We start from the raw sequence: 21,658 nt of genomic DNA, 5'->3' as shown, positions 1-21,658 counted from the left end.
CAATAGGGCCTTCCGCAGGTACTTGCATGGAATGCACGTTGAGCCTGTAGAGAGTTTCAAAAGAAAAATATATTTCTACGCATTGCTTGGCAACAACGCTATCAATTGTTTTTTTTTATGTTGATCCTTCTATTGTATTTTAATGGCATGCAGCTGCAATAGTGCGATATGCCACACATGCAGTAAGATCTAGTCAATGAACTGTAAAGGCTGCTTCAGCGAAGGTGAACCAGAATTTTCAAAAATAGGCTTTTCTAGATACAGCGATAACTGCTTGACATTGGGATACCTGTGTTTGTTTATATGAACAAACAGATAAACCATATTGATTTTAAACCTCATTAACTAATTTTTTAACATATGCATCAGTAAAGCTCTGTTGCTCATTAAGAATTTGGCTAGACCAGTAAAAAATGTGCTTTGATGCAAGGACTCACCTTTGTCATTTACAGTTCCGTTGCATTTGGTGCTCACAAAAAGGCCATCTGCATCCGATATCTGCTGCTTGAGTCTTTCTGTGAGCGGCACACCGACGAACTCTTCTGGTCTACCCACGCCTTTACAAATTTGCAAAGAATCTGCCTCTTGTAGCACTTGCTCCCCTTCGCTCAGTGAGCTTAAAACCTTTTCGGAAATCAGTGTCTTGCGAACAAACGTGCGGCAAAGCACTGTACTTGGGCTTTCTCCATAGTTCATGAACACAGATTTCTCTATGCTGATAGCGTGCGTTTCACAGTTGAGGGAGCCGTGGACGAAAGCAACACCATCGTAGTTCCAAAACTTGTGCAGTGCCCAGAGCTCAGATGGTTTAGGGACTTCGCTCAGCTTAAACGCATAATTCTCGCTAGGCTCACATAACTCCGCTGCTTCATCATTCTGGGACGTAATAATCGGTGATATATCCTCTTGCGTGCACTGCCTCTTGGCCGACAGGTCGCTGGGCACTTGCGAAGACGTTCTTTTCCTTGCTGGCCTCTCGCGCGAGGGCTTTTTGGACAGATACGCGGGAAGGTTGGGCAGAATTGTTGGTTCTGCATCTGGCGAAAGAGATGGCTTGCCACGTGGTATGCGCACCTCCTTGCCGTTGATGATATGCACATAGTCTCTTAATATGTACTTCTCTTCAAAATGCAGCTCACACACGGCATCCGTCAATTCCAGGGGCTTGTCCGCACGGTGCAAGTTGCGCTGCCATGTGCGGCGCCTTGCTTCGTCTTCAGGAACCCCGAATAATGATAACTTCGGAGCATCCTTCACTCCACTGTAGCCGGTCCTACATCCAGGAGCAAAACAATAGTTCCTCCGCCGAGGTTTGCTCATCTCGTAATATCATGGGCTGCACAGCGCAGCAGAGATGAAATCAAGAAGCACATGAATTAACGTACGGAGGAAAAACGCTTGCCCACGCCGATCTTGTTGAAACCAGCGCGCGTACCCTACGTAGATGAGTGCACGTGCTAAGATTGCCGCGCAAAGTGTTCCGTTTCTCGCACGGTCAGTGGATGGCCCCTACCTGTTCAATGGAGAAAGTCACGGGGTGCACTGAATTTTCTTCTGACAATGGACTTTGGGCAATTACACCTACGTTAAACAGCATAACAGAGCATTACGCACTGAAAATACACTCCAAGGCAGCGCACGCTCCCCGTGTATCAAGCCGGCGCCTATCGCAGCGAGCTCCGGAGTGCGAGGGGGTTGCCAAGTGAAAGGCGCAGCAGCGCCGCCGCGCGGCGGCCCGAGATTTCGGCGCCGCCTGCTTCACGCGCTCCGCTGGCGCGGAGCTTCGCTCGACCCACTACTCCTAATTCTAGTACACTATACCGTAACTGCGTCGCAGAATAAGGAATGATGATGATGTTGCCAAACGCTACTGGTTTCGGTTTTTATTTTCGCATATTGTGTGGCTTAGCGTACTCTACACAGCTTGGCTCATGCGATTTAGTGTACGTGTGTGTGTGTGTCGCCGCTCTAGCGTGACGCGCGAAACTTTCAAGGCTGCGCTGCAGCATCGCCTCTGTTTTGTGTGTGTTTATATCACGTCATTGGACACCTTTGCACGCTCTTTGCTCGAGCGAGCCCCGCCGACAGTCGCGCTACCGTAGTCTTTTTGTGTGCTTCCTTGATTGATTTTTGCCCCTGCCTTACGTGGTCCTCGGCTCGGCCTCACTTCCGCTGATGGCAGTAAGAAAAGGCGAAGAATGAACACATGCTTTCGCGCGTCTACTCCGTATGACTACGTTAAAACCCAACACTTTATTCCAGGATTCCTTAGTCATAGCATTACGGGAAGATAGAAAATACAGCTATCACCACGTTTTCCCTCGCCACAGCTTCGTACCGTGTTTGCGTTGAAGGAGATGCAAGTGAAGATGCGGAAGAGGCACTGCGCCTGTGCTTTAGCGGTGCTCAAACTGGGGCCTGCTCTCACCCTAGCTTTTTCCATACTGGAAGCTCCTCTGTGGCTCAGTACTAGCGAAAAATGTAACAAGTCAAGAATGAGGGCTTATAGTGCTCCAATTGCTGTGCACCTTCCTCATGCAAAGCCCTTGTTACCGCAGTTGAGTACAGCGGGCCGCTGTTACCTGTTTTGTTTCTCTATACTTCTCTTTATAGTATCGGCCGCCGAACATGAATAAAAATTATTATTGCTTGCCTGAAATTTCGCATGTACAGTCGCTGAGGAACGAAGCAACTTGAGTTCTCGAAGCTGTAAGCCTGCACACGTTACACAGAATTTACTCAGAGCGCGAAGCGGTGCGGCCCTTTTCGCGCGGGGTTTTTCAGTCCCGTGCGATCAGCCATTGCTGGTCGCTCGAGGAGGAGGGTAGTGCGAGGGTTTAAATTGGGCGCTCCCACGTGGAGTGGCATAAAGTGTACCGGGCACTTTTGCATGGCGAGCAGTGTGCAGGGAAAGTGTGCTTGCGGTGCAGGTTCAGGAAGCTGGTGATATAATTTGGGCGCCATTTGGGCTAGCGAGAACGTGTCATTCAATGAGTGTGGAAACACATCGGTGCAATGCTAAACTTGAATTTTTTTGTAGCTCGCAACAATAATCCCTCTGAAACCTCAGAGCGAAACGCTCTTAATGCTAGTGTGTTTTAGCACCGTCGTACGGTACATCAGTGTTCAACTGCACGTTAAAATATGACCTATCAAGAATTACAACAATAGCAACACCAACGTGTTTCGAATTGGCAGAGTTGTTGTACAGCTCTGCTGAAATTCTTTGTTAGTTCTGAAATGTTAAATCTGTTCAATGACTGCTTGAGTACAGATTTTAAGGACGAATACGCAGCAGAAAGCATTGTTTTCGTGTAGAATGAGCCATCAGCGAAACTGATTCGCTGTAACGAAGTCATCATTGCACTTATGTAACACAATATGTCACTAGCTCCTATTTTTTCTTAAAGTTCTTTTAATTTCCTTGAAGTGCGAGGCAATAATACTTGAGTATTCTATGAATTCATTCACTTTGTACCAAAATTATTTTGTTTGCTGGTAACTTTTTTCGTAGACATCATACAATCAAAAATTGTCACAAAATGTCTTCAATTCAAGGCACGTTTCTGAATTTCGGGATAAATGTTCTGTTATGAACTTTGCCCTTTTCCCCGCACTCGAAAATGCGAAAGCAGTAAAGCTAGTATTGAGGAAATTGAACTGAAATTTCTAAAAATCCACAGCGTGCTCGGCTATGGGAATGTGATTGCAAATTTTTGTTTCGTCTTCAAGGTTAGTTAAGTTGCCGCTTTGAAGTTGTCGGCTACAGTGTCACGTTCGACGACGGACTCGCACGTAGTACAAGTTCACAGCCCTTTATTTACACCATCCACACCACACCACATCGTTCTCCACACTTCGACGCTCGTCCCCCTCAGTCCCCTGGCTCCCGCCGGCTCCCTTGCCGCGCGCGCCCTCTGGTTCTTGCTTCCGAAACCACAGCTCTCCACCCGGCCTCCGAGACCCGCGATACACGCTGGCCTCCGAGATCCGCGACACACATGCCGGCACTCACTCCTCACAGCTCTCCCCCCCCTCGAATCGTGAAGCCAGGTCGGAGGAGAAAAGCACTGGTTCGTGGTAGAGGGCCAACTGATCGGCGTGGGCGATAGTTCGGCGATGTCCCGTGGCAGGATCGCTCAGAACGAAGTCATTGGCTCCCACCCGCTTGACCACACGGTAAGGTCCATCTCGCCGTGGTGCCAATTTGGCCGAAACGCCTTTGGCCGCATCACTCAAGGTGTGAGTATCCAATAGCACAAGATCACCCTCCTTGATGGTTGTTGGCTGCCGATGACGGTCATAGCTTGACTTCTGGGTTCGCCAAGCAGCTGCTTGGTGCTTCTGAGCATATCCGAGGGCTTCTCCAAGGCACTGCCGGAGTTCAGCAGCCAGGGCATGGTGCGCTGCTTCCGGGGGCTCTGTGTCCTCTTTGTCACCCTTGGGTTCCCATGGAGTACGCAACTCGCGGCCATAACAAAGCAATGACGGAGTATATCCCGTGACAACACTCTCTGCAGTACGCATGGCGAGGCCAATCTCTGGTATATGTTGGTCCCAATCTTTGTGGTTAGTGCAGTATGCCCGCAAGCACTGCTTAATCGTGCCATTGTGACGCTCAACCATTTGGCCAGCCGGTCGGTATGGGACTGTATGCCGATCTTTAATCCCCCAGCGCTTTAAAAGATTTCGCCATAGTGTGCTAACAAAGGGCTTGCCATTGTCACTGGTGATGGCCAAAGGTGTGCCATGGTGGCAGAAGATTTCCACCATGCACTGCAATATTTTTCCACTGGTGGCTGCTCGGAGAGGGAACAGTTCTGGGAATTTCGTGAACTTGTCGATCACCACCAGCAAGTATTTATGTCCCCGGGGTGTAGATGGCAAGGGCCCTATGATGTCTACGCTAAGCTCCTCCATGGGTGCTGTTGCCCACTGGCTGTTCATCAGGCCCTCAGGCCTCCTGCGCCGAGCTTTTGTGCGCTGACATACACCACAGCCCCGCACATACTTGGATATGTCTGCTCGCATACCCAGCCAGACAAACCGTGCCGCAACACGCCTCAATGTTTTGAAAAATCCGGCGTGGGCTGCAGTGGGGTGGTCGTGCGCCATTTTCAACGCAAGGTGCCTGAGGTGGGATGGTAGCCATGGTACCTTTTTGTTGCCTCTTTGCTGAACAAGCAGTCCACTCCGCTCCAGCTCTGTAGTTTCTGCCAGATCGTGAAAAAGGCGGTGATCCGGGTCTGAACTTGGGAGCCTGGCCCCCTGGACAACAGTTTTCAGTTTTGAGAGATGGCCATCGCGAGCCTGCTCTTTTACGAGCTGTACTGTGTCACTCAAGAGAGTTGTATCCTCCTCCAAGGCAGCTGCAACTTGTTCCAATGTAATTTTTCCTTCGGGTTCTGGTGCAGCGATAGGAAACAATCGTTCATGTAGGCCGTCACTTGGGTGGTCTTCAAACTGGAGGGGTGCTCTACTCAAGGCATCTGCAGGTATATTTGCCAGTCCTCGCCTGTGCTTGATTCGACAATTGAAGCCCTGCAGCCGGAGAACCCAACGCTTGACCCTAGGTGAAGCTTGGTCGGTGCTAAACATCCAGGATAGGGATGAATGATCACAATGCACCTCGAACTCTGTAAATTCAAGATATGGCCTGAATTTGTCGACTGCCCACACCACTGCAAGGCATTCCCACTCCTGGACCGTATAATGGCTTTCAGCCTCTGTGAGGACCCTGCTAATGAAGGAAACAGGCTGCAGTCCCTCAGAGTTGGCCTGCAGTAGCACCGCCGCAATGCCAATGCCGCTTGCATCCGTCTCAACGACAAAGGGTCGATTCAGGTCTGGGAGGCTTATAACCACGTCCCCGGCCAAGGACTGCTTGAGTGCAGTGAAAGCCTGCTCTTGGTGCTCTTCCCACCGCCATGGCTCATTTTTCTTCAAAAGGGCCGTGAGTGGACGCGCTGTCAGTGAGAAGTGTGGTATGAAACTGCGGTAATACCCAGCAAGTCCCAGGAAGGCCTGCAACTGTTTTACTGTGCCAGGTCTTGGGTAGTGCAGCACTGCGCGCACTTTCTCTTCATCCGGTCTGCACTGCCCAGGAGAGATGATGTGGCCCAAGAACTTAAGCGACTGACGACAAACCTGTATTTTGCCTGGGTTAATCGTAAGGCCAGCCCTGTCAATGCGCCGAAGCACTTCCCTCACATGTTCAGCGTGACTCTCAAGTGTCTCTGAGTAGACGAGAACATCATCCAGGAACGCCATAGCAAAGTGATGATTGATTCCCTGAAGCACTCGGTCCATCAAGGTCTGGAAAGTTGCCGGGCCGCCTGCCACCCCGAAGGGCATCCTTGTGAACTCGAATGTACCTTGATGGCAGATGAAGGCTGTTTTTGCTATGTCAGCGTCAGACACAGGAATCTGGAAAAATCCCTGGGAGAGATCAAAGCTTGAGAACCACTTCGCGCGGCCCAATTGCGCCAGCAGCCAGTCTGTTCGAGGCATCGGGTAGGCAGGTATCTTGGTGCGAGCGTTCAGTGGCCGGTAGTCCACTGCAAGTCGGTAACCTCCAGACTTCTTGGCAACGAGCACAGGAGCGCTGGTCCAGGGGCTAGTGCTATGTCTTATAAGGCCCTGCTCTAGGAGGTCATGGACACACCCATCAATGATCTTTTGCTTTTTGGCATTTACTGGACGCAGTTTACACCTCACCGGTGTGCTATCCCCAGTGTCAATGCAGTGCTGAGCGAGGGTGGTACATCCAGGCCTTGCAGTAAACAAATGGCAGAAGTCCTCGAGCACCTTTTTCACGGTTGGTGGTGGCTCATTTGCAATCCTTGCGCTCGGAACCACAAGTACTTCTTCAAAGAGGTTGTGTAGATAATAAGACTCGTCGTCTTCCTCCATCACCATTGCCGTTGCCGGATCCTTGCTGCGCTTCGCGAATGGCACGATACACTGTGGGTCGGTTCCAACAGTCCAGCCGCCCAGCGCTACATGTAGCGATATGCCTGTCGCAGTCAAAAAGTCTCTGCCAAGCACAATGTCCCGGCACAGATCTGGCACACACAGGAAGCGCTGGTTGCGGTGGCCAGTGGTCCACACTATCTTGCATTTTAGGGAAGTAGTGGACTGCGACCAACCTGTTGCCAGGCGGAGTGCTCGTTCCTGTGTCCTGAGTTTGGCGCCCGCTTCCTCTGCCGCCCTCGTTGCCGGCGCTCCCAGCAAGCTCACACTTGAGCCTGTGTCCAGCAAGGCCTGGAATGTAGTCTGCCCGATCCGCACTTCCAGAAGAGGCTCTTTGCTGCCGGCCAAGGCCGCTACCCGCGGCGCAGTCGCGCAGGTGCTCGCCGGAGAAGCACCTACCCTCTCCCGTTTCCCGAGCACTGGGAGCGGAAATGTCCGATTCCGTTGCACCGGTAGCAGCGGGGCGGGCCACTTCGCCGACCTGTAGGGCACTCGCGGGCTAGGTGACCGGCGCCTCCGCAGCGATGGCAGGTAAATTCCCTGGAGTCGAGCGCTTGGTATCCTTGCGCTTGGTATCCTTGCAGCTGTGGCGGCGCCGGAGGACGCGGCCCGGTAGCGGGTAATCTGTGCAATTGGTCTCGATGGTACGATGGCTGTATCGCCGCAGGATGCAACGGCCAGTTGGGCGCCGTCAACTGATACTGGAACGGCGCGGCTGCCGCCGCCACCATAGCGGTGGGTTGCGCTCCAGGCAGGCCAGTTGCATTTATAGCCGGATGGAAGGCTAGGTCTCTCGCCACTTGGTCGGCCGGAGGCGGTGGTGGCCTGTACTGCAAGCGCCTCCAATAACGCTGCATGAGGCCGTCGGCAGCCTTTGCCAACTCCGCGAGGTTGGCAAATTCTTTTCCTTCCACCAAGTCTTGGAGCTGCGGGTGCATTTGCCGCAACACGCGGTCCACCTTTTCCGACTCCTTCACTTCGCCGCCAATCCGGTCATAGTAGGCAGCGATCGTGTAGATGAATTCTTTTAAATTTTCTTCCGGGTGCTGCGTGCGGAGCTCAAGTTCTTGCTTTAAGCGACGCTTCGCGTCAATGGAGGAGAATTCCGCAACGAAGGCGGTGGTGAATGCCTCCCAAGACGCAAATGGGCTCACAAAGCGCCACCACAACTTCGCGCTGCTCTCCAGCACAGCAGGCACGATGTGAGTAAGCCTTTTGTCGGCGGCGACGCCGGAGACGAGGCAAAACGTTTCCAGCCGGTCCAAAAACTCCTCGGGAGACTGGGCGTCGTTGAATCCCGTGTATTTTGGGAGCTGCCCGGAGGAGCGCGGAGCGCAGTCCACCGCCGGTGGAACCACCATCGTCGTCGCCGCAGTCACGGAGCCGGCCGGCGCTGCCTCCGCCGCCATTAGCCTTTGTCGGACGGCCGCCGCGATTTGCTCACGTTGTATGGCGGAGCCGTTGGTTTGCCCCAGAAGATGTTGCAGCAGCGCTTCAGGAACATCCACAGGGTCTCTGTCTATATTCATGCCGATCCCGGACGGGCCCCCACTTGTCACGTTCGACGACGGACTCGCACGTAGTACAAGTTCACAGCCCTTTATTTACACCATCCACACCACACCACATCGTTCTCCACACTTCGACGCTCGTCCCCCTCAGTCCCCTGGCTCCCGCCGGCTCCCTTGCCGCGCGCGCCCTCTGGTTCTTGCTTCCGAAACCACAGCTCTCCACCCGGCCTCCGAGACCCGCGATACACGCTGGCCTCCGAGATCCGCGACACACATGCCGGCACTCACTCCTCACAACAGTAATTGATTATTTTACGCTTTTATTTGTTTATTCGCATCACCAAAATGCCTTCTCGCTTCGTAGTATATTTCTATTGACATCAATATATAAGCAGTAAGAAAATTGTATGAACTTTCTATCAACAAATGTTGATAAAATATGCCCTAAGAAAATGTGACTGCAAATGTTTGTTTCGTGTTCAAGGTTGCTTTAGTTGCATTGACATGTTTGGCTAGAGTACTTTATTAATTTAGGCATTTATTCTCATTATAAAACGTTCTGTCGGTGTCTAGTATGTTTCTACTGACAGCAGTACATAGAAAACAGTAAGGAAATTGTATGAACTTCCTATCAACGAATGTTAATAGAATATGCTCGGCTAAGGGAATGTGAGTGTCATGTTTGTTTCGTGTTCAAGGTTGTTTTAATAGCTTTGAAGTGTTCGCCTACAGTACATGATTTGAGGCATCTATTCGCATGTCCAAAAATGTTTTGTCACTTTCTAGAGTATTCCTGCTCACAGCAGTCCGTAAACAACATAAAGTATTAAAATGGAATATATCTTTTGTTTTAAAACGTTTTCCCATATCCTGATTACATTCCAAACGCATTTGCTGCGAATAATGTTGGTCGCTTTTCAATATAGTGAAATTGTTAACTAGCTGCAACAGATTCCACCATGTAATCAGGTAAGATGTCGTCACGATTATGCGAACAAGATAGTGTTAATCACCTCGAACACCATGCAGTTTGTTCATTTACTTCTCTCAACGTGTCAAACTGCACCCAGATTTTCTAGTAACTTTCTATTGACAGGAGTAAATACAAAGAAGTAACAGTCTACCAACTTTGTATTGACAAAGGTACATAGAATGTAAAAATTATTTTCTAGTAACTTTCTATTGACAGGAGTACATACAAAGAAGTAACTTCTACCAACGTTGTATGAACAATTGTTGATAGAATGTAAAAGTTACTACAAGGTTACTAGAGTCAATATAATGTTAATACCAATTCTAAAGAAAGTTGATATCCATTTTTGTAAGGGAGGTGTCCACCGAGATGACAGAGAATTACTGCATCATTTCCTCTCCTCTGAAAGTGTTGCGTTCAAAGGGCAAGGCGTCGCGCCGAACGGGTGGTGGCGTTCCGTAGACTCTCTGGCAGCGCTACAACACGCTGTCGCGTTCCGCTCCTAAAGGCGAAGCTTAAGCGTCATTAATTAGCAGTTAAGTTTATATTCATGCATTAATTAGTAATTAACCATTAATTAGTGATTTGTTATCACTTAGTAATTAGAACTCAATTATATGTCACGCCACCAGTGCCACAGAAGCAGTCAAAGTGTTGCGGAAAACGCTTCCGCCTCTACGCACTTTAGACAGTCAAAGTGGCCCTGAATTTTTGTCACGTAGTGGTGGCTGCAGTCCGGCGAACAGGAACACAGCGAGAAAGTATTCGAAACGAAACTATTTATTCGGGCTGACTTGCGTCCGCAAAGAGCTGAAGAACTCGGCGGCGGCGTAGCAACTAGCGTGCTCGGCGGTCGTCGAACAGAATGCCCGCCGCTATCGGACGTTCTCTTTTCAAACCTGCAACGAACATTCGAGATAAAGCTTGGGAAGTTACTAGAACCTTCTGGCACAAAGTAGAAATCGGCTCCGCCTGGATGCGATCAATCGAGATAATTCTAGGCGCGTCTTGCGTCTTGGGCACGGCGGACCTGGGCCCAACATGTCACTTACGAGGACGCTCTTCTACGTTCTGCAGGTTATCCTGGGCTCCGCCGCGTTACGAGCTGGACACGTGTGGCCTGATGACATCTGTGGCTGCGATGGAAATCAACTTCACATCGACAACGCATCGGACTCGGTGTCATCATTTGATGACACTGTCCTTCCAGCGACTGCATTCATCCATCGCACCGTGACGTCATCGGAGCTCACGAGTATAAAAAAATCGACACAGGAATTCACCTTCAGTGGGCACGGCGGACCTGGGCCCAACATGTCACTTACGAGGACGCTCTTCTACGTTCTGCAGGTTATCCTGGGCTCCGCCGCGTTACAAACTGGACACGTGTGGCCTGATGACATCTGTGGCTGCGATGGAAATCAACTTCACATCGACAACGCATCGGACTCGGTGTCGTCATTTGATGACACTGTCCTTCCAGCGACTGCATTCATCCATCGTACCGTGACGTCATCGGAGCTCACGAGTATAAAAGAATCGACACAGGAATTCACCTTCAGTGGGCACGGCGGACTTGGGCCCAACATGTCACTTACGAGGACGCTCTTCTACGTTCTGCAGGTTGGTAGCTATTCTAGCGCCATTCGTAGCGATAGCCGAGGTATCGTGGTCTTGCCGTGCCCCCACCGTTGTCTTGCCTTGGCGTATGAATGTTTTATTGCTTGCCAGTTGATCCTTTGTGGCGACATCGAAACGAATCCTGGCCCGACTCAAAAGGAAGTTATTGAACAAATTTTAGACGGCCAGTTGTCTCTTCAAGCCGAAATCAGTGAAATGAAAGCAGAGCTAGTTAAGACTGTAAATATGGTAAGTGATCTGCACAGCCTAATACAAAAAATGGAGAAAAAGCTGAACGAAACATCAACCTTCACCGAGCAGCCTCAGGAAATACAAACAACCTTGAAATCAATTGAGAATGTGATGGGTTTTCAAGCCAAAAAACTGATCGATCTCGAAGATCGAAGCAGACGGTCCAACCTAATCATTCACGGTATTACTGAGGAACCTGACGAAACAGAAGCTACTCTGAAAGATAAAATAATCAAAGAAGTTTTCGAAGACAAGCTTCAAGTCAGTGGCCAATCTATCGGGCGCATTCATAGGTTGGGGCGTCGGAGCGACAAACGCCCTGTTATTCTCTATTTATAGAATTTTGCAGAAAAAAAGACAATAATGGAAATGTTACAAAGCTGAAAGGCTCAGGAATATCAATTCAGAACGATTATTCCCAATCTACGCTGCTGACACGAAAACTACTTTGGGATAGCACGAAAGAAGAGAGGGATCAAAAAAAGAAGGTCACCCTTATTCATGACAAGCTAAAAGTGGATAAAGATATGTTTTTCTGGGATAAATCTCAAAATAAACGCGTTAAGATAGTCTACTCGGATAAGATAGTAGATCAGCAGGACAAGGCATGACGTGTTATGCAAGATCAGAGCAAACATTTGCGCATAATAAACATTAACTCGCGTAGTTTAGTTAATAAGACAGAGTTGCTTGAAATAGCGCTATTACACCAAGATCCGCACGTTGCAGTGATTACTGAGACATGGCTTCACAGTGATGTAAATGATGAGGACGTTTTCCCTCCTTCTTACACTGTATTTCGAAAAGACAGGGAATCTAGGGGTGGTGGAGTGGCTGTCCTAATTAAGAAACAAATTGAAGGTGTTTTCCAAGATGACGAACATGATATCGAATGCCTATGTGTGAAGCTCTCCTGTTGGGGACAAAACTTTGTTTTATATGCTCTTTATAGACCCCCTAGTTCTGGAAGTGACTTCTTAACTAAACTAGAAAATCATCTCTTACATTACCAAAACAGCAAAACTTTATTGATCGGCGACCTCAACTTGCCAGGTGTTGATGGGAACTTCTTGAGTGTCTCGGTGCTTGCACAAAGCAAGCCAATATATTGTTTAAAATAATGCTTACCCACAACCTGACACAAATAGTTGAGGAACCAACCCGTAAAGTCGGTTCCACGAATTCGTTGTTAGATTTACTGTTCGTACCTCGCGACATTGTGAATTTCACTGTTTCTGTGGAACAAGGCCTGTCTGACCACCACTTGGTTAGTGCTTCATTTCCCCTAGCACGGCAAACAAAAAAGAAACCCTCATCTTCACGTTACTTTAAAGATTATTCGCGTGCCAATGACGCGTCTGTCATTGAACATCTGGAAACTTGCCTTGTTGATTTCGATGACGCCGATGTCTGCGTACTTTGGGACAGTTTCAAAAAAATCTGTTCGTATTGCATCAATACTTTTGTACCAAACAGGCACAAAAAAGAAAGAAATGAAACACCATGGATGACACGCACTATAATTCAAATGAGGCGAAGGGTAAAACGACACAAGAAGAAACGCGCAGATCCTGATGTGCTCAAGGAATTACTGGACAACCTAGCACGTGCGTTACGTGATTCGAAAGATTATTTCTTCAACACATTCCTTCAAAATTTTATAAAAACCGAGCGAAGGAAGTTTTGGAATTATATTAGTGAAAAAAAGAAAGCAGTCACACAAATTTTGGTGGACAACACTACGGTATGCGATCCAAAGGCTATTGCTCAGCATTTTAATAGTTATTTTCAAAGTGTATTTTCTGCCTTGAGCACATGTACCGACAATAGCCGAGGGTATTATCCCTCCGAAGTGAATTTTGTTACTTACCCTGGTGTCTTTTCCATGTTGCTGAACCTAAAAACCAAAACATCATGTGGCCCTGACAACATTCCAAACGCATTTCTGCGACGCTATGCCGAAACTCTGGCTAAATTTCTTGTCATAATTTTTCGCGCTTCAGTGTCAATAGGTAAAATACCCGATGACTGGAGGACAGCCCGGATTGTTCCCGTTTATAACAAAGGAGACCGTCTTCTCTTGCAGAACTACCGCCCCATATCATTGACGTCCTCATGCTGTAAGCTATTAGAACATATAGTTGCACACTATATGAATGAGTTTTTAGAAAAATATCGCGTACTAACAACCTTCCAGCACGGGTTCAGAAAAGGATTCTCGACGGTAACACAGCTAATTACAGTAATAAATTCATTTGCTTCCTGCATAGATAATAAAGGCCAAATCGATGCAATATTTCTGGATTTTAGCAAGGCATTTGATAAAGTTCCTCATGATAAACTAATTTTTAAAATGAAAGAAATTGGCATTCCTGATATTTTAGTGACATGGATTACCGCATACTTAAAAGACCGCAAACAGTTTGTTGAAGTGGGTGGACGACGTTCGGGCTCTCTTCCAGTTTCATCCGGTGTTCCCCAAGGAAGTGTCTTGGGCCCTCTGCTTTTTCTTTTGTATGTGAATGATATTGTTCAAGTTGTTAACCCACCAGTGCATATTCGATTGTTCGCTGACGATTGCGTTCTATACCGAGAAGTTACAAATAAGGAAGATCAATGTGACCTGGACAGAGCTTTGAACAATGTTTTCGAATGGTGTGACAGATGGGGCATGATTCTGAATGCTGATAAATGTGTTTATATGCCGATAACCCGAAAAACTGTACGTCATAGCCACACATATAAATTAGGCTCTCTCCCTCTTAAACAAGTATCCAACTACAAATACCTAGGAGTAACCATAAGTAGCAACCTATCGTGGAACTTGCACATAAACAATATCTGCTCAGCTGCATTTCGAAAACTGTGTTGCTTAAGGCATAAACTAAAAAATGCTCCTTCTAACATTAAGCTACTTTGTTATTCTTCAATAATTAGACCTAAACTGGAATATGCATGCATAGTGTGGGATGCGTATACTAAATTTAACGTAAAAAATCTGGAAAGAATACAGAGAAGAGCCGTCAGGTTTATTTTTAATAAATATGCAAGGACTGACTCCCCAACCACTTTAATGAAGATTAATAAAATTGAACTACTTGAACACCGGAGAAGAAAGCTTAGGTTAGAATTTATTTCTCTCTTATTACATAACAAACTTGGTTTGGATTACTCATCATACTTACGCCGGCACCAACCAGACAAACTCGTCAACACCATCCCACTTCTCTAACCCCTATATTCGCTAGAACAGACACAAGTTTTCGTTCTTTCCACGCACAATAACAGATTGGAATCAGATAGTTAAATCATTGTCTCATGAGTTTTAACCAATTATTGCTGTATTGTGTTGTTCTTTTTTGAACTGTTGCGTTTTTTGCCGTTTGATTGACTTGTTCGCCCACCCTGCTCGGACTCAGTGTCCGCAGTATTTTTTAAATAAATAAATAAATAAACGAAGCGATAAATCGGCGTGCCGGCAGCCTTGAAGCATGAACAAATAAACACAACAAACAAACGCTACAAAGCTTCGCGGCATTACTCCCCTCTCAAAGAAGCATCGACTCGATGCTTTAGAACATAATGCGGCTATAAACAATCAAAAACGGATTGTGCAAAAACAAACACCGAATGTGGAAACACGGCGTCCTTTAGCGTGCATGATAGGGCTTTAGGCGTACGACATGGACTACTTCTGGTTGTACGCGGTGTCGCTGGGATGCAGTTATTTGGTCAGGGACGACTTCATAGTCCAATTCACCTAGCCGACGAAGAACCTTGTACGGGCCGAAATAGCGGCGCAAAAGCTTTTCACTCAATCCTTGGCGGCGACTGGGCGTCCAAACCCAGTCTTGGTCTCCTGGCTTATATTCCACGTTGCGTCTTCGTAGGTTGTAGAGTATGCCCTCGGTCCGCTGCTGGTCTGTGATCCTTAATCGGGCAAGTCTTCGGGCTTCTTCTGCGCGTTGTAGGTAGGCGGCGACGTCAACGTTATCTTCCTCGGTAACGTTCGGCAGCATGGCGTCCAGCGTGGTCGTGGCCTCTCTGCCATGGACGAGCCTAAAAGGCGTCATCTGGGTGGTCTCCTGCACTGCGGTGTTGCGAAGACTACGTAAGGCAAGATGACGTCCCAGGTCTTGTGTTCGGCATCGACATACATGGCGAGCGTATCGGCAATGGGTTTGTCAAGGCGCTCGGTCAGTCCGTTGTTGTACGGGTGGTATGCAGTTGTTCTCCGGTGGCTTGTTTGGCTGTAATGGAGGATGGCTTGCGTCAGTTCCGCCGTGAATGCTGTTCCTCTGTCGGGCGTTCCACATCGGGGGCGCTGTGTCGCAGAAGAATGTTCTCCTCGAAAAATTTGGCGACTTCTGCTGCCGTTCCGTTCGGTAGGGCTTTTGCCTCGGCGTAGCGGTTCAGGTAGTCGATCGCTATGATGATCCACTTATTTGTTGATTAGTTGATTGCGGGAAAGGGCCAAGCAAGTCCATGCCGATCTGCTGAAACGGTCTTGAGGCGGCTTCACTGGGGTTCAGAAATCCTCCTGGTCGGGTTGGAGGGGTCTTTCGTCGCTGACAATCTCGGCTGGTTTTCACATAATCTGCGACATCGGCAGACAGTCGGGGCCAGTAATACTTGTCTTGAATGCGGCGGAAGGTGCGAGAAAACCCGAGGTGTCCAGCTGTCGCTCGTCGTGTGAGGCCTGAAGAACTTCTCTGCGCAGACTGACAGGTACAACAAGGAGGTAGGCTGTCTTGTTCGCTGCAAAGGTTTTCTTCACGAGGACATCGTTCTGTAAACAGAACGAAGACGATCTTCGCTTGAAAGAGGCGGTGGGTGAAGAAACCTTGTCTTCAAAGTATTCGGTCAGGAATTTTATGTCGTGGTCCGAGTGTTGCTGTTGTGCAAGAGAGCTGGAGCTGATGGGTCCCAGGAAGGCGTCCTCATCGTCGTCCGGCGGCGGGGCATCTACAGGGGCTCGTGACAGGCAGTCGGCGTCAGAGTGCTTGCGTCCGGACATGTAAACGACGGTTACATCAAACTCCTGCAGCCGCATGTCCATCGAGCGAGGCGGCCGGAGGGGTCCTTCAAACTGGCGAGCCAGCACAGTGCGTGGTGATCGCTGACCACCTTGAACGGTCGTCCGTACAGGTACGGGCGGAATTTCAACCTAGCCCAGGTGATGGCAAGGCACTCCTTCTCAGTTGTCGAATAATTAGCTTCGGCTTTGGACAGGGAACGGCTAGCGTACGCGATGACCTTCTTCACTCCGTCAATTTTCTGAACGAGGACAGAACCTAGTCCCACACTACTTGCGTCGGTATGAATTTCAGTCTCGGAATTTTCATCGAAGTGCGCGAGGATTGGTGGGGACGCTGAAGTTCCTTGAAGGCTTCCACTTGCGACACTTCCCATTTAAATGGCACGTCTGCCTTTGTCAGGTGGCTCAGTGGCTCGGCGATGCGCGAAAAGTTATTCACAAATCGTCGGTAGCACGCGCACAGTCCGAGGAATCTGCGCACTGCTTTCTTATCGGCCGGTGGTGGAAACATTGCGATAGCAGCGGTTTTCTGCGGGTCTGGCCGTACTCCCTCCTTGCTAACGTTGTGGCCTAGAAACAGTAGCTCTTCATAGGCAAAAGGGCACTTCTCTGCTTTCAAAGTTAGGCCGGACGATTTGCTTGCGTCTAGTACTGTTTGAAGCCTTTTTAGGTGTTCCTCAAAGTTCGAGGCGAAGACAACGACGTCATCTAAATATGCCAGACAAATCTGCCACTTCAGGCCTGCCAGCACTGTATCCATTACTCGCTGAAATGTTGCTGGTGCGGAACAGAGACCAAATGGCATCACCTTGAACTCGAAGAGGCGATCTGGAGTGATGAATGCGGTCTTCTCGCGATCTCTTTCATCGACCTCAATATGCCAGTAGCCGCTCTTGAGGTCCATGGATGAAAAATACTTAGCGTTGAAGAGCCGTTCCAATGTGTCGTCCATGCGGGGAAGTGGGTAGACGTCCTTCTTTGTGATGTTGTTCAAGCGGCGGTAATCAACGCAGAATCGAAGTGTGCCGCCTTTCTTTCTCACTAGAACAACCGGTGCGGCCCAGGGGCTCTTTGAAGCTTGGATGACGTCGTCGCGAACCATTTCTTCCACTTGGTCCCGGATGACCTGTCGTTCTCGCGGCGACACTCGGTAGGGGCTTTGGCGGAGTGGTCAGGCGTGCTTGTCGGTTATAATGCGATGCTTGGCAATCGGTGTTTGTCGGACCTTCGGCGACGGCGAAAAGCACTAGCTGTAGCTTCGAAGGAGATTGCGGATCTGGTCTTCTCTGTTCCGGGGCAGGGCTGGGTTTATGTCGAAAGTGGGCGAGTTCTCTTGGTCAGGCGAATCTTCTGCGGATGGGTCGAAGAGGGCTAAGATGTCTCGTACGTCGGATATTTCGTCGAGGAACGCAATCCTCGTTCCTTTGGTAATGTGCCGGTATTCTTCGCTGAAATTTGTCAGCAGTACTTCGGCTTCTCCTTTGCGGAAATGTGCGATGCCTCTTGCGATGCCGATTCCTTGGTCGAGAAGCAACTCCATGTTGCCCTCGATAATAGCTTCAGTGTCACTCGCTTACGTGGCGCCTACGATGATGATGACGCTTGAGCGGGGTGGGACACTCACTTGTTCCTCCGGGACACTAAGTGAAACGGGATGTTCCGGAGTACTGTTCGACGGGATGGCCTCGTCCGTGTGAAAGTGTGATCATCTTGGATCGCAGGTCGATGATCGCCTGATGCTCATTAAGGAAATCCATGCCCAAGATCACTTCACGGGAACATTGCCGTAGCACTACAAAGGTCGCGGGATAGATATGTCCCTTGAGAGTCACTCGCGCTGTGCATCGTCCTGATGGCGTAATGAGGTGGCCCCCTGCGGTGCGAATTTGTGGGCCGTCCCAAGCGGTCGTTACTTTCCTCAGTTGCGCAGCGAATGGTCCGTTCATCACCGAATAATCGGCTCCTGTGTCGACTAGAGCGGTGACTTTCCGGCCGTCGATAACGACTTCTAAGTCGTACGTCCTGGATCTGGCGTTGCACGTCGTCTTCGGCGTCGGGTCACGGCTTCGTTCGATATGTAAATCATGGGTGGGGCTTATGGTCGAAGCTTTTCTTGATGGCGGCGTAGTTTTGAAGGCGGTTCGCGTCGAGGTCGAGGTTGTTGTTTGCGTCGTCGGCGTATTAGGTGCGGCGTCTACATACGGCGTGGTCGCTGGAGGATCTTCGTCGTTTCCTCGGCAAGCAACCTGACCTCCACAGGTTGCTTTGTTTAGTTTCCCCCATGCGGGCTAGGGGACCTTCCTCGGACAGCCGCGGCGTAGCTGTGGCCCGGTGATGCAAAGCGTGCGGTGGACGGTGACGGGGAGGGGGAAATACGGCTTGACGACACGTACTCCCCTCTGTGCAGGTAGTCGTCGATTTCCTGTGGTCGCTGGCCTGGGATTGGTCGTGGGGCGTTGATGGCAAACCCACGCAGGCCGATGCGTCTGTACGGGCAGTGGCGAAGTACATGACCGGCTTCGCCGCAATGGAAGCACAGAGGGCGGTTGTTGGAAATCCTCCAAGCGTCGCACTTCCTGGGGCTTAGGCGTCGTTCGTAGGCTGGGCGGGCGGGGGCAGCGGGACGGCGTTCGGGAATAGCGGGTTCACGCCGAACAGGCGTACTTCGGCTCTCGCTTTTGGGCTGACGACTGCGTAGTGAAGCAGCGTAGGTTAAGGTTGGAGCTTCAGCTGGAGGCGCAGATGACGGGGTGCCAAGCGCATGCTGCACTTCTTCGCGTACGATTTCGTCAAGGGTCGCTACTTGAGGCTGGTTGGAAGATGGCAACAGGCGACGCAGCTCTTCCCGTACAATTTCGCGGATGACATCCCGCAGGCTGCCTCCGAATGTTGTGCCATCCTAGATGGCAGTCGAGGTCACTTGGGGCTGTCAAGGAAAATGACAGGCCCGCGCTTCCAAGGTTCTCTTTATGGCGGCTGCTTCACTGGTAAATTCCGCGACCGTCTTCGGTGGGTTGCGAGTCAGACCGCCGAAAAGTGCCTCTTTAGCGCCACGCATCAATAGCTCCACCTTCTTCTCCTCCGTCATGTCAGGACCGACTCGTCGAAAAACGCGCCTCATATCTTCCACATATGCGGTCACTGACTCGTTCGGGTGTTGGATGCGTGACTGTAGTTGCAGCTGAGCTCTTTCTTTCCTGACGATGCTCGTGAAGGCCTTCAGGAACTCCCGTTTGTATAATTCCCACGTCGCTAGAGAATCTTAGTTGTTCTCGAACCAAATTCTCGCTGGTCCTTCCAAGGCAAAGAAAACGTGGCTCTTATTAGTCTGGTCGTCCCAACTGTTGAACACGGCGACACGCTCAAATTGTTCCAGTCATTCCTCGGGATCCTCGCCCGGTGAAGGGTTGAACGTGGGCGGCAGTCGAGGCTGATGTAAAATAATGAGGGCTGGTGTCATAGCCATGGCTGAAGTCGAAATTGGGGGGTCCTTCTTTGCTCGCGTGGGGTCCGGTAGCAGTCTGAATTCTGGTGGACACCTCTCGAGACGACGGCTGCTTCGCCCTTCGCCTGCGGGGGGGACGGCTTCTGCAGCTTTCGCGCGATCTTCTTCGAGACGGCTCGGGCTGCTCTGACGGATCCCAGGGGGTGAGGGCGACAGGGACATCCGTTAGCACCTCCACCAGATGTCACGTAGTGGTGACTGCTGTCGGGCGAACAGTAACACAGCAAGAATGTCTTCGAGACGAAACTTTTTATTCGGGCTGACTTGCGCCCGCAAAGAACTGAATCATTCGGCGGCGGCGTGGCAACAAGCGTGCTCGGCGGTCGTCGAACAGAATGCCCGCCGCTGTCGGCCGTTCTTTTTAAAGCTGACAGCGAACATTCGAGAAAAAGCTTGGGAAGTTACTAGAACCTTCTGGCACAAAGTAGAATCGGCTCCGCCTGGATGTGATCAATCGAGATAATTCTAGGCGCGTCTTGCGTCACAAACGAAGCAATAAAGCTGCGTGCCGGCAGCCTTGAAGCATGAACAAATGAACACAACAAACGAACGCTACAAAGATTCACGGCAATACCCTAAAGGACGGAAGTTTGGTAACAGTTGCTTAATTTATTGCTATTAGAACGTCTTTCATGGCTGCCTGTTCTAACTTATATTAACAATGACCTTCAGCGAACGGGAGAAATTTCATGCGCTTGTCATTAAAAAAATATACATTCAAACTACCTGTCATGTGCTACCATAAGCTTGGAAATGAAATGGAATCTCTTCATCGCTATTTGCATTGTTTAGCTACTTAGTAATAGCTGCAAAAGCGCATTTCACGCAGCTGAAAAAAAAAAACGGTACATTTAAGGTGTTCATAAGAATTCAAAAATATATGCGATTCTCATTCAGGTTTTTGAGCTAGTAATGTGCGTGGTAATTAGGATTGTTTAGAAGCTGCAAGGATTTTGCACAGAGTTCCTGTAGAGTGCTGCAATGACCACCTGTGTTCACCCAGTGCCTACCCCCCCCCCCCGTCGCAGCCCCTTCAAAGCCTTTTGTTCATTACACACCCCCCGGATATAAGTTGTTCCACTATTGCAGCCTAACGAATCATGATTCACCTCCCTCCCCTTCCTGACACGCATCCCCTCCCACACCACTTTCCTTCCCCACCCCCGGGGCCTTCCTCCTCGGAGCGAAGGCCCTATTTAATCCCTGCCGATGATGAACGCTTTGCCCAGACGAAGACAAGTCCCCTTGTCGAAACGCTGGCTCTAGCAACCTGAGGTTTTCCCCTCCCTTGTTCATTTTGTGATCACCTGTGTAGTTAGTTTGTTCAAACTGAAGAACTCGTTATTAAATTAGTAATTTTACATCACATGAATTCTGGCAAATGCGGGGACACAGTTTAAAGCAGGAAGTAGCCGCTAACGCGCTGGCCACTAAGCAAGTACAGCACGGTGTAGATTTCAGAAAACTAACAGTGTTTAGTTTCTAGGCACAGCACAAAGTATTTCCGCTGAAAACTAACTGCCAGCTGTGCATTAGACGCTGAAGTGGGAACCTTTGAACCTAAGTTCATTGGTCTCTCTAGCTCCACCTTAAGATTATAATGGGATAGCCTTCATGGGTCTGTTAAGCGTTCTGGTGTCCACTTTGAATATAACTTCGCTAGCACAGACACCTTTGTGTATTTTGTTGTTCAAACTTTTCTTGCCCCTTTTAGCACAAAACACACCAGGCCTCCTTTCAACCAAATCCATCGAACGGTCCTTAGTGGCCGAGGGGTAGCGCGCCGG

The 21,658-nt window shown here is 49.5% G+C and overlaps 1 protein-coding gene across 1 annotated transcript; it reads right to left on the bottom strand.

The window, feature by feature from the left end:
* Positions 1-300: 300 nt before the first annotated feature.
* On the bottom strand, positions 301-1,732 carry LOC149326952 (uncharacterized). The gene has a single exon (XM_089565074.1). It carries the CDS (start codon positions 1,318-1,320, stop codon positions 346-348), a length of 975 nt encoding a protein of 324 aa, XP_089421200.1. The 5' UTR covers positions 1,321-1,732; the 3' UTR covers positions 301-345.
* Between the last annotated feature and the right edge of the window lie 19,926 nt (positions 1,733-21,658).

Source organism: Amblyomma mixtum, chromosome 10 (genome assembly GCF_055824585.1).
Source record: "Amblyomma mixtum isolate Tamu chromosome 10, ASM5582458v1, whole genome shotgun sequence".
In the NCBI taxonomy this organism is placed as follows: domain Eukaryota; kingdom Metazoa; phylum Arthropoda; class Arachnida; order Ixodida; family Ixodidae; genus Amblyomma; species Amblyomma mixtum.
The sequence above is the reverse complement of the archived record's forward strand: the minus strand, read 5'-3'. Positions and strand labels throughout refer to the sequence as shown.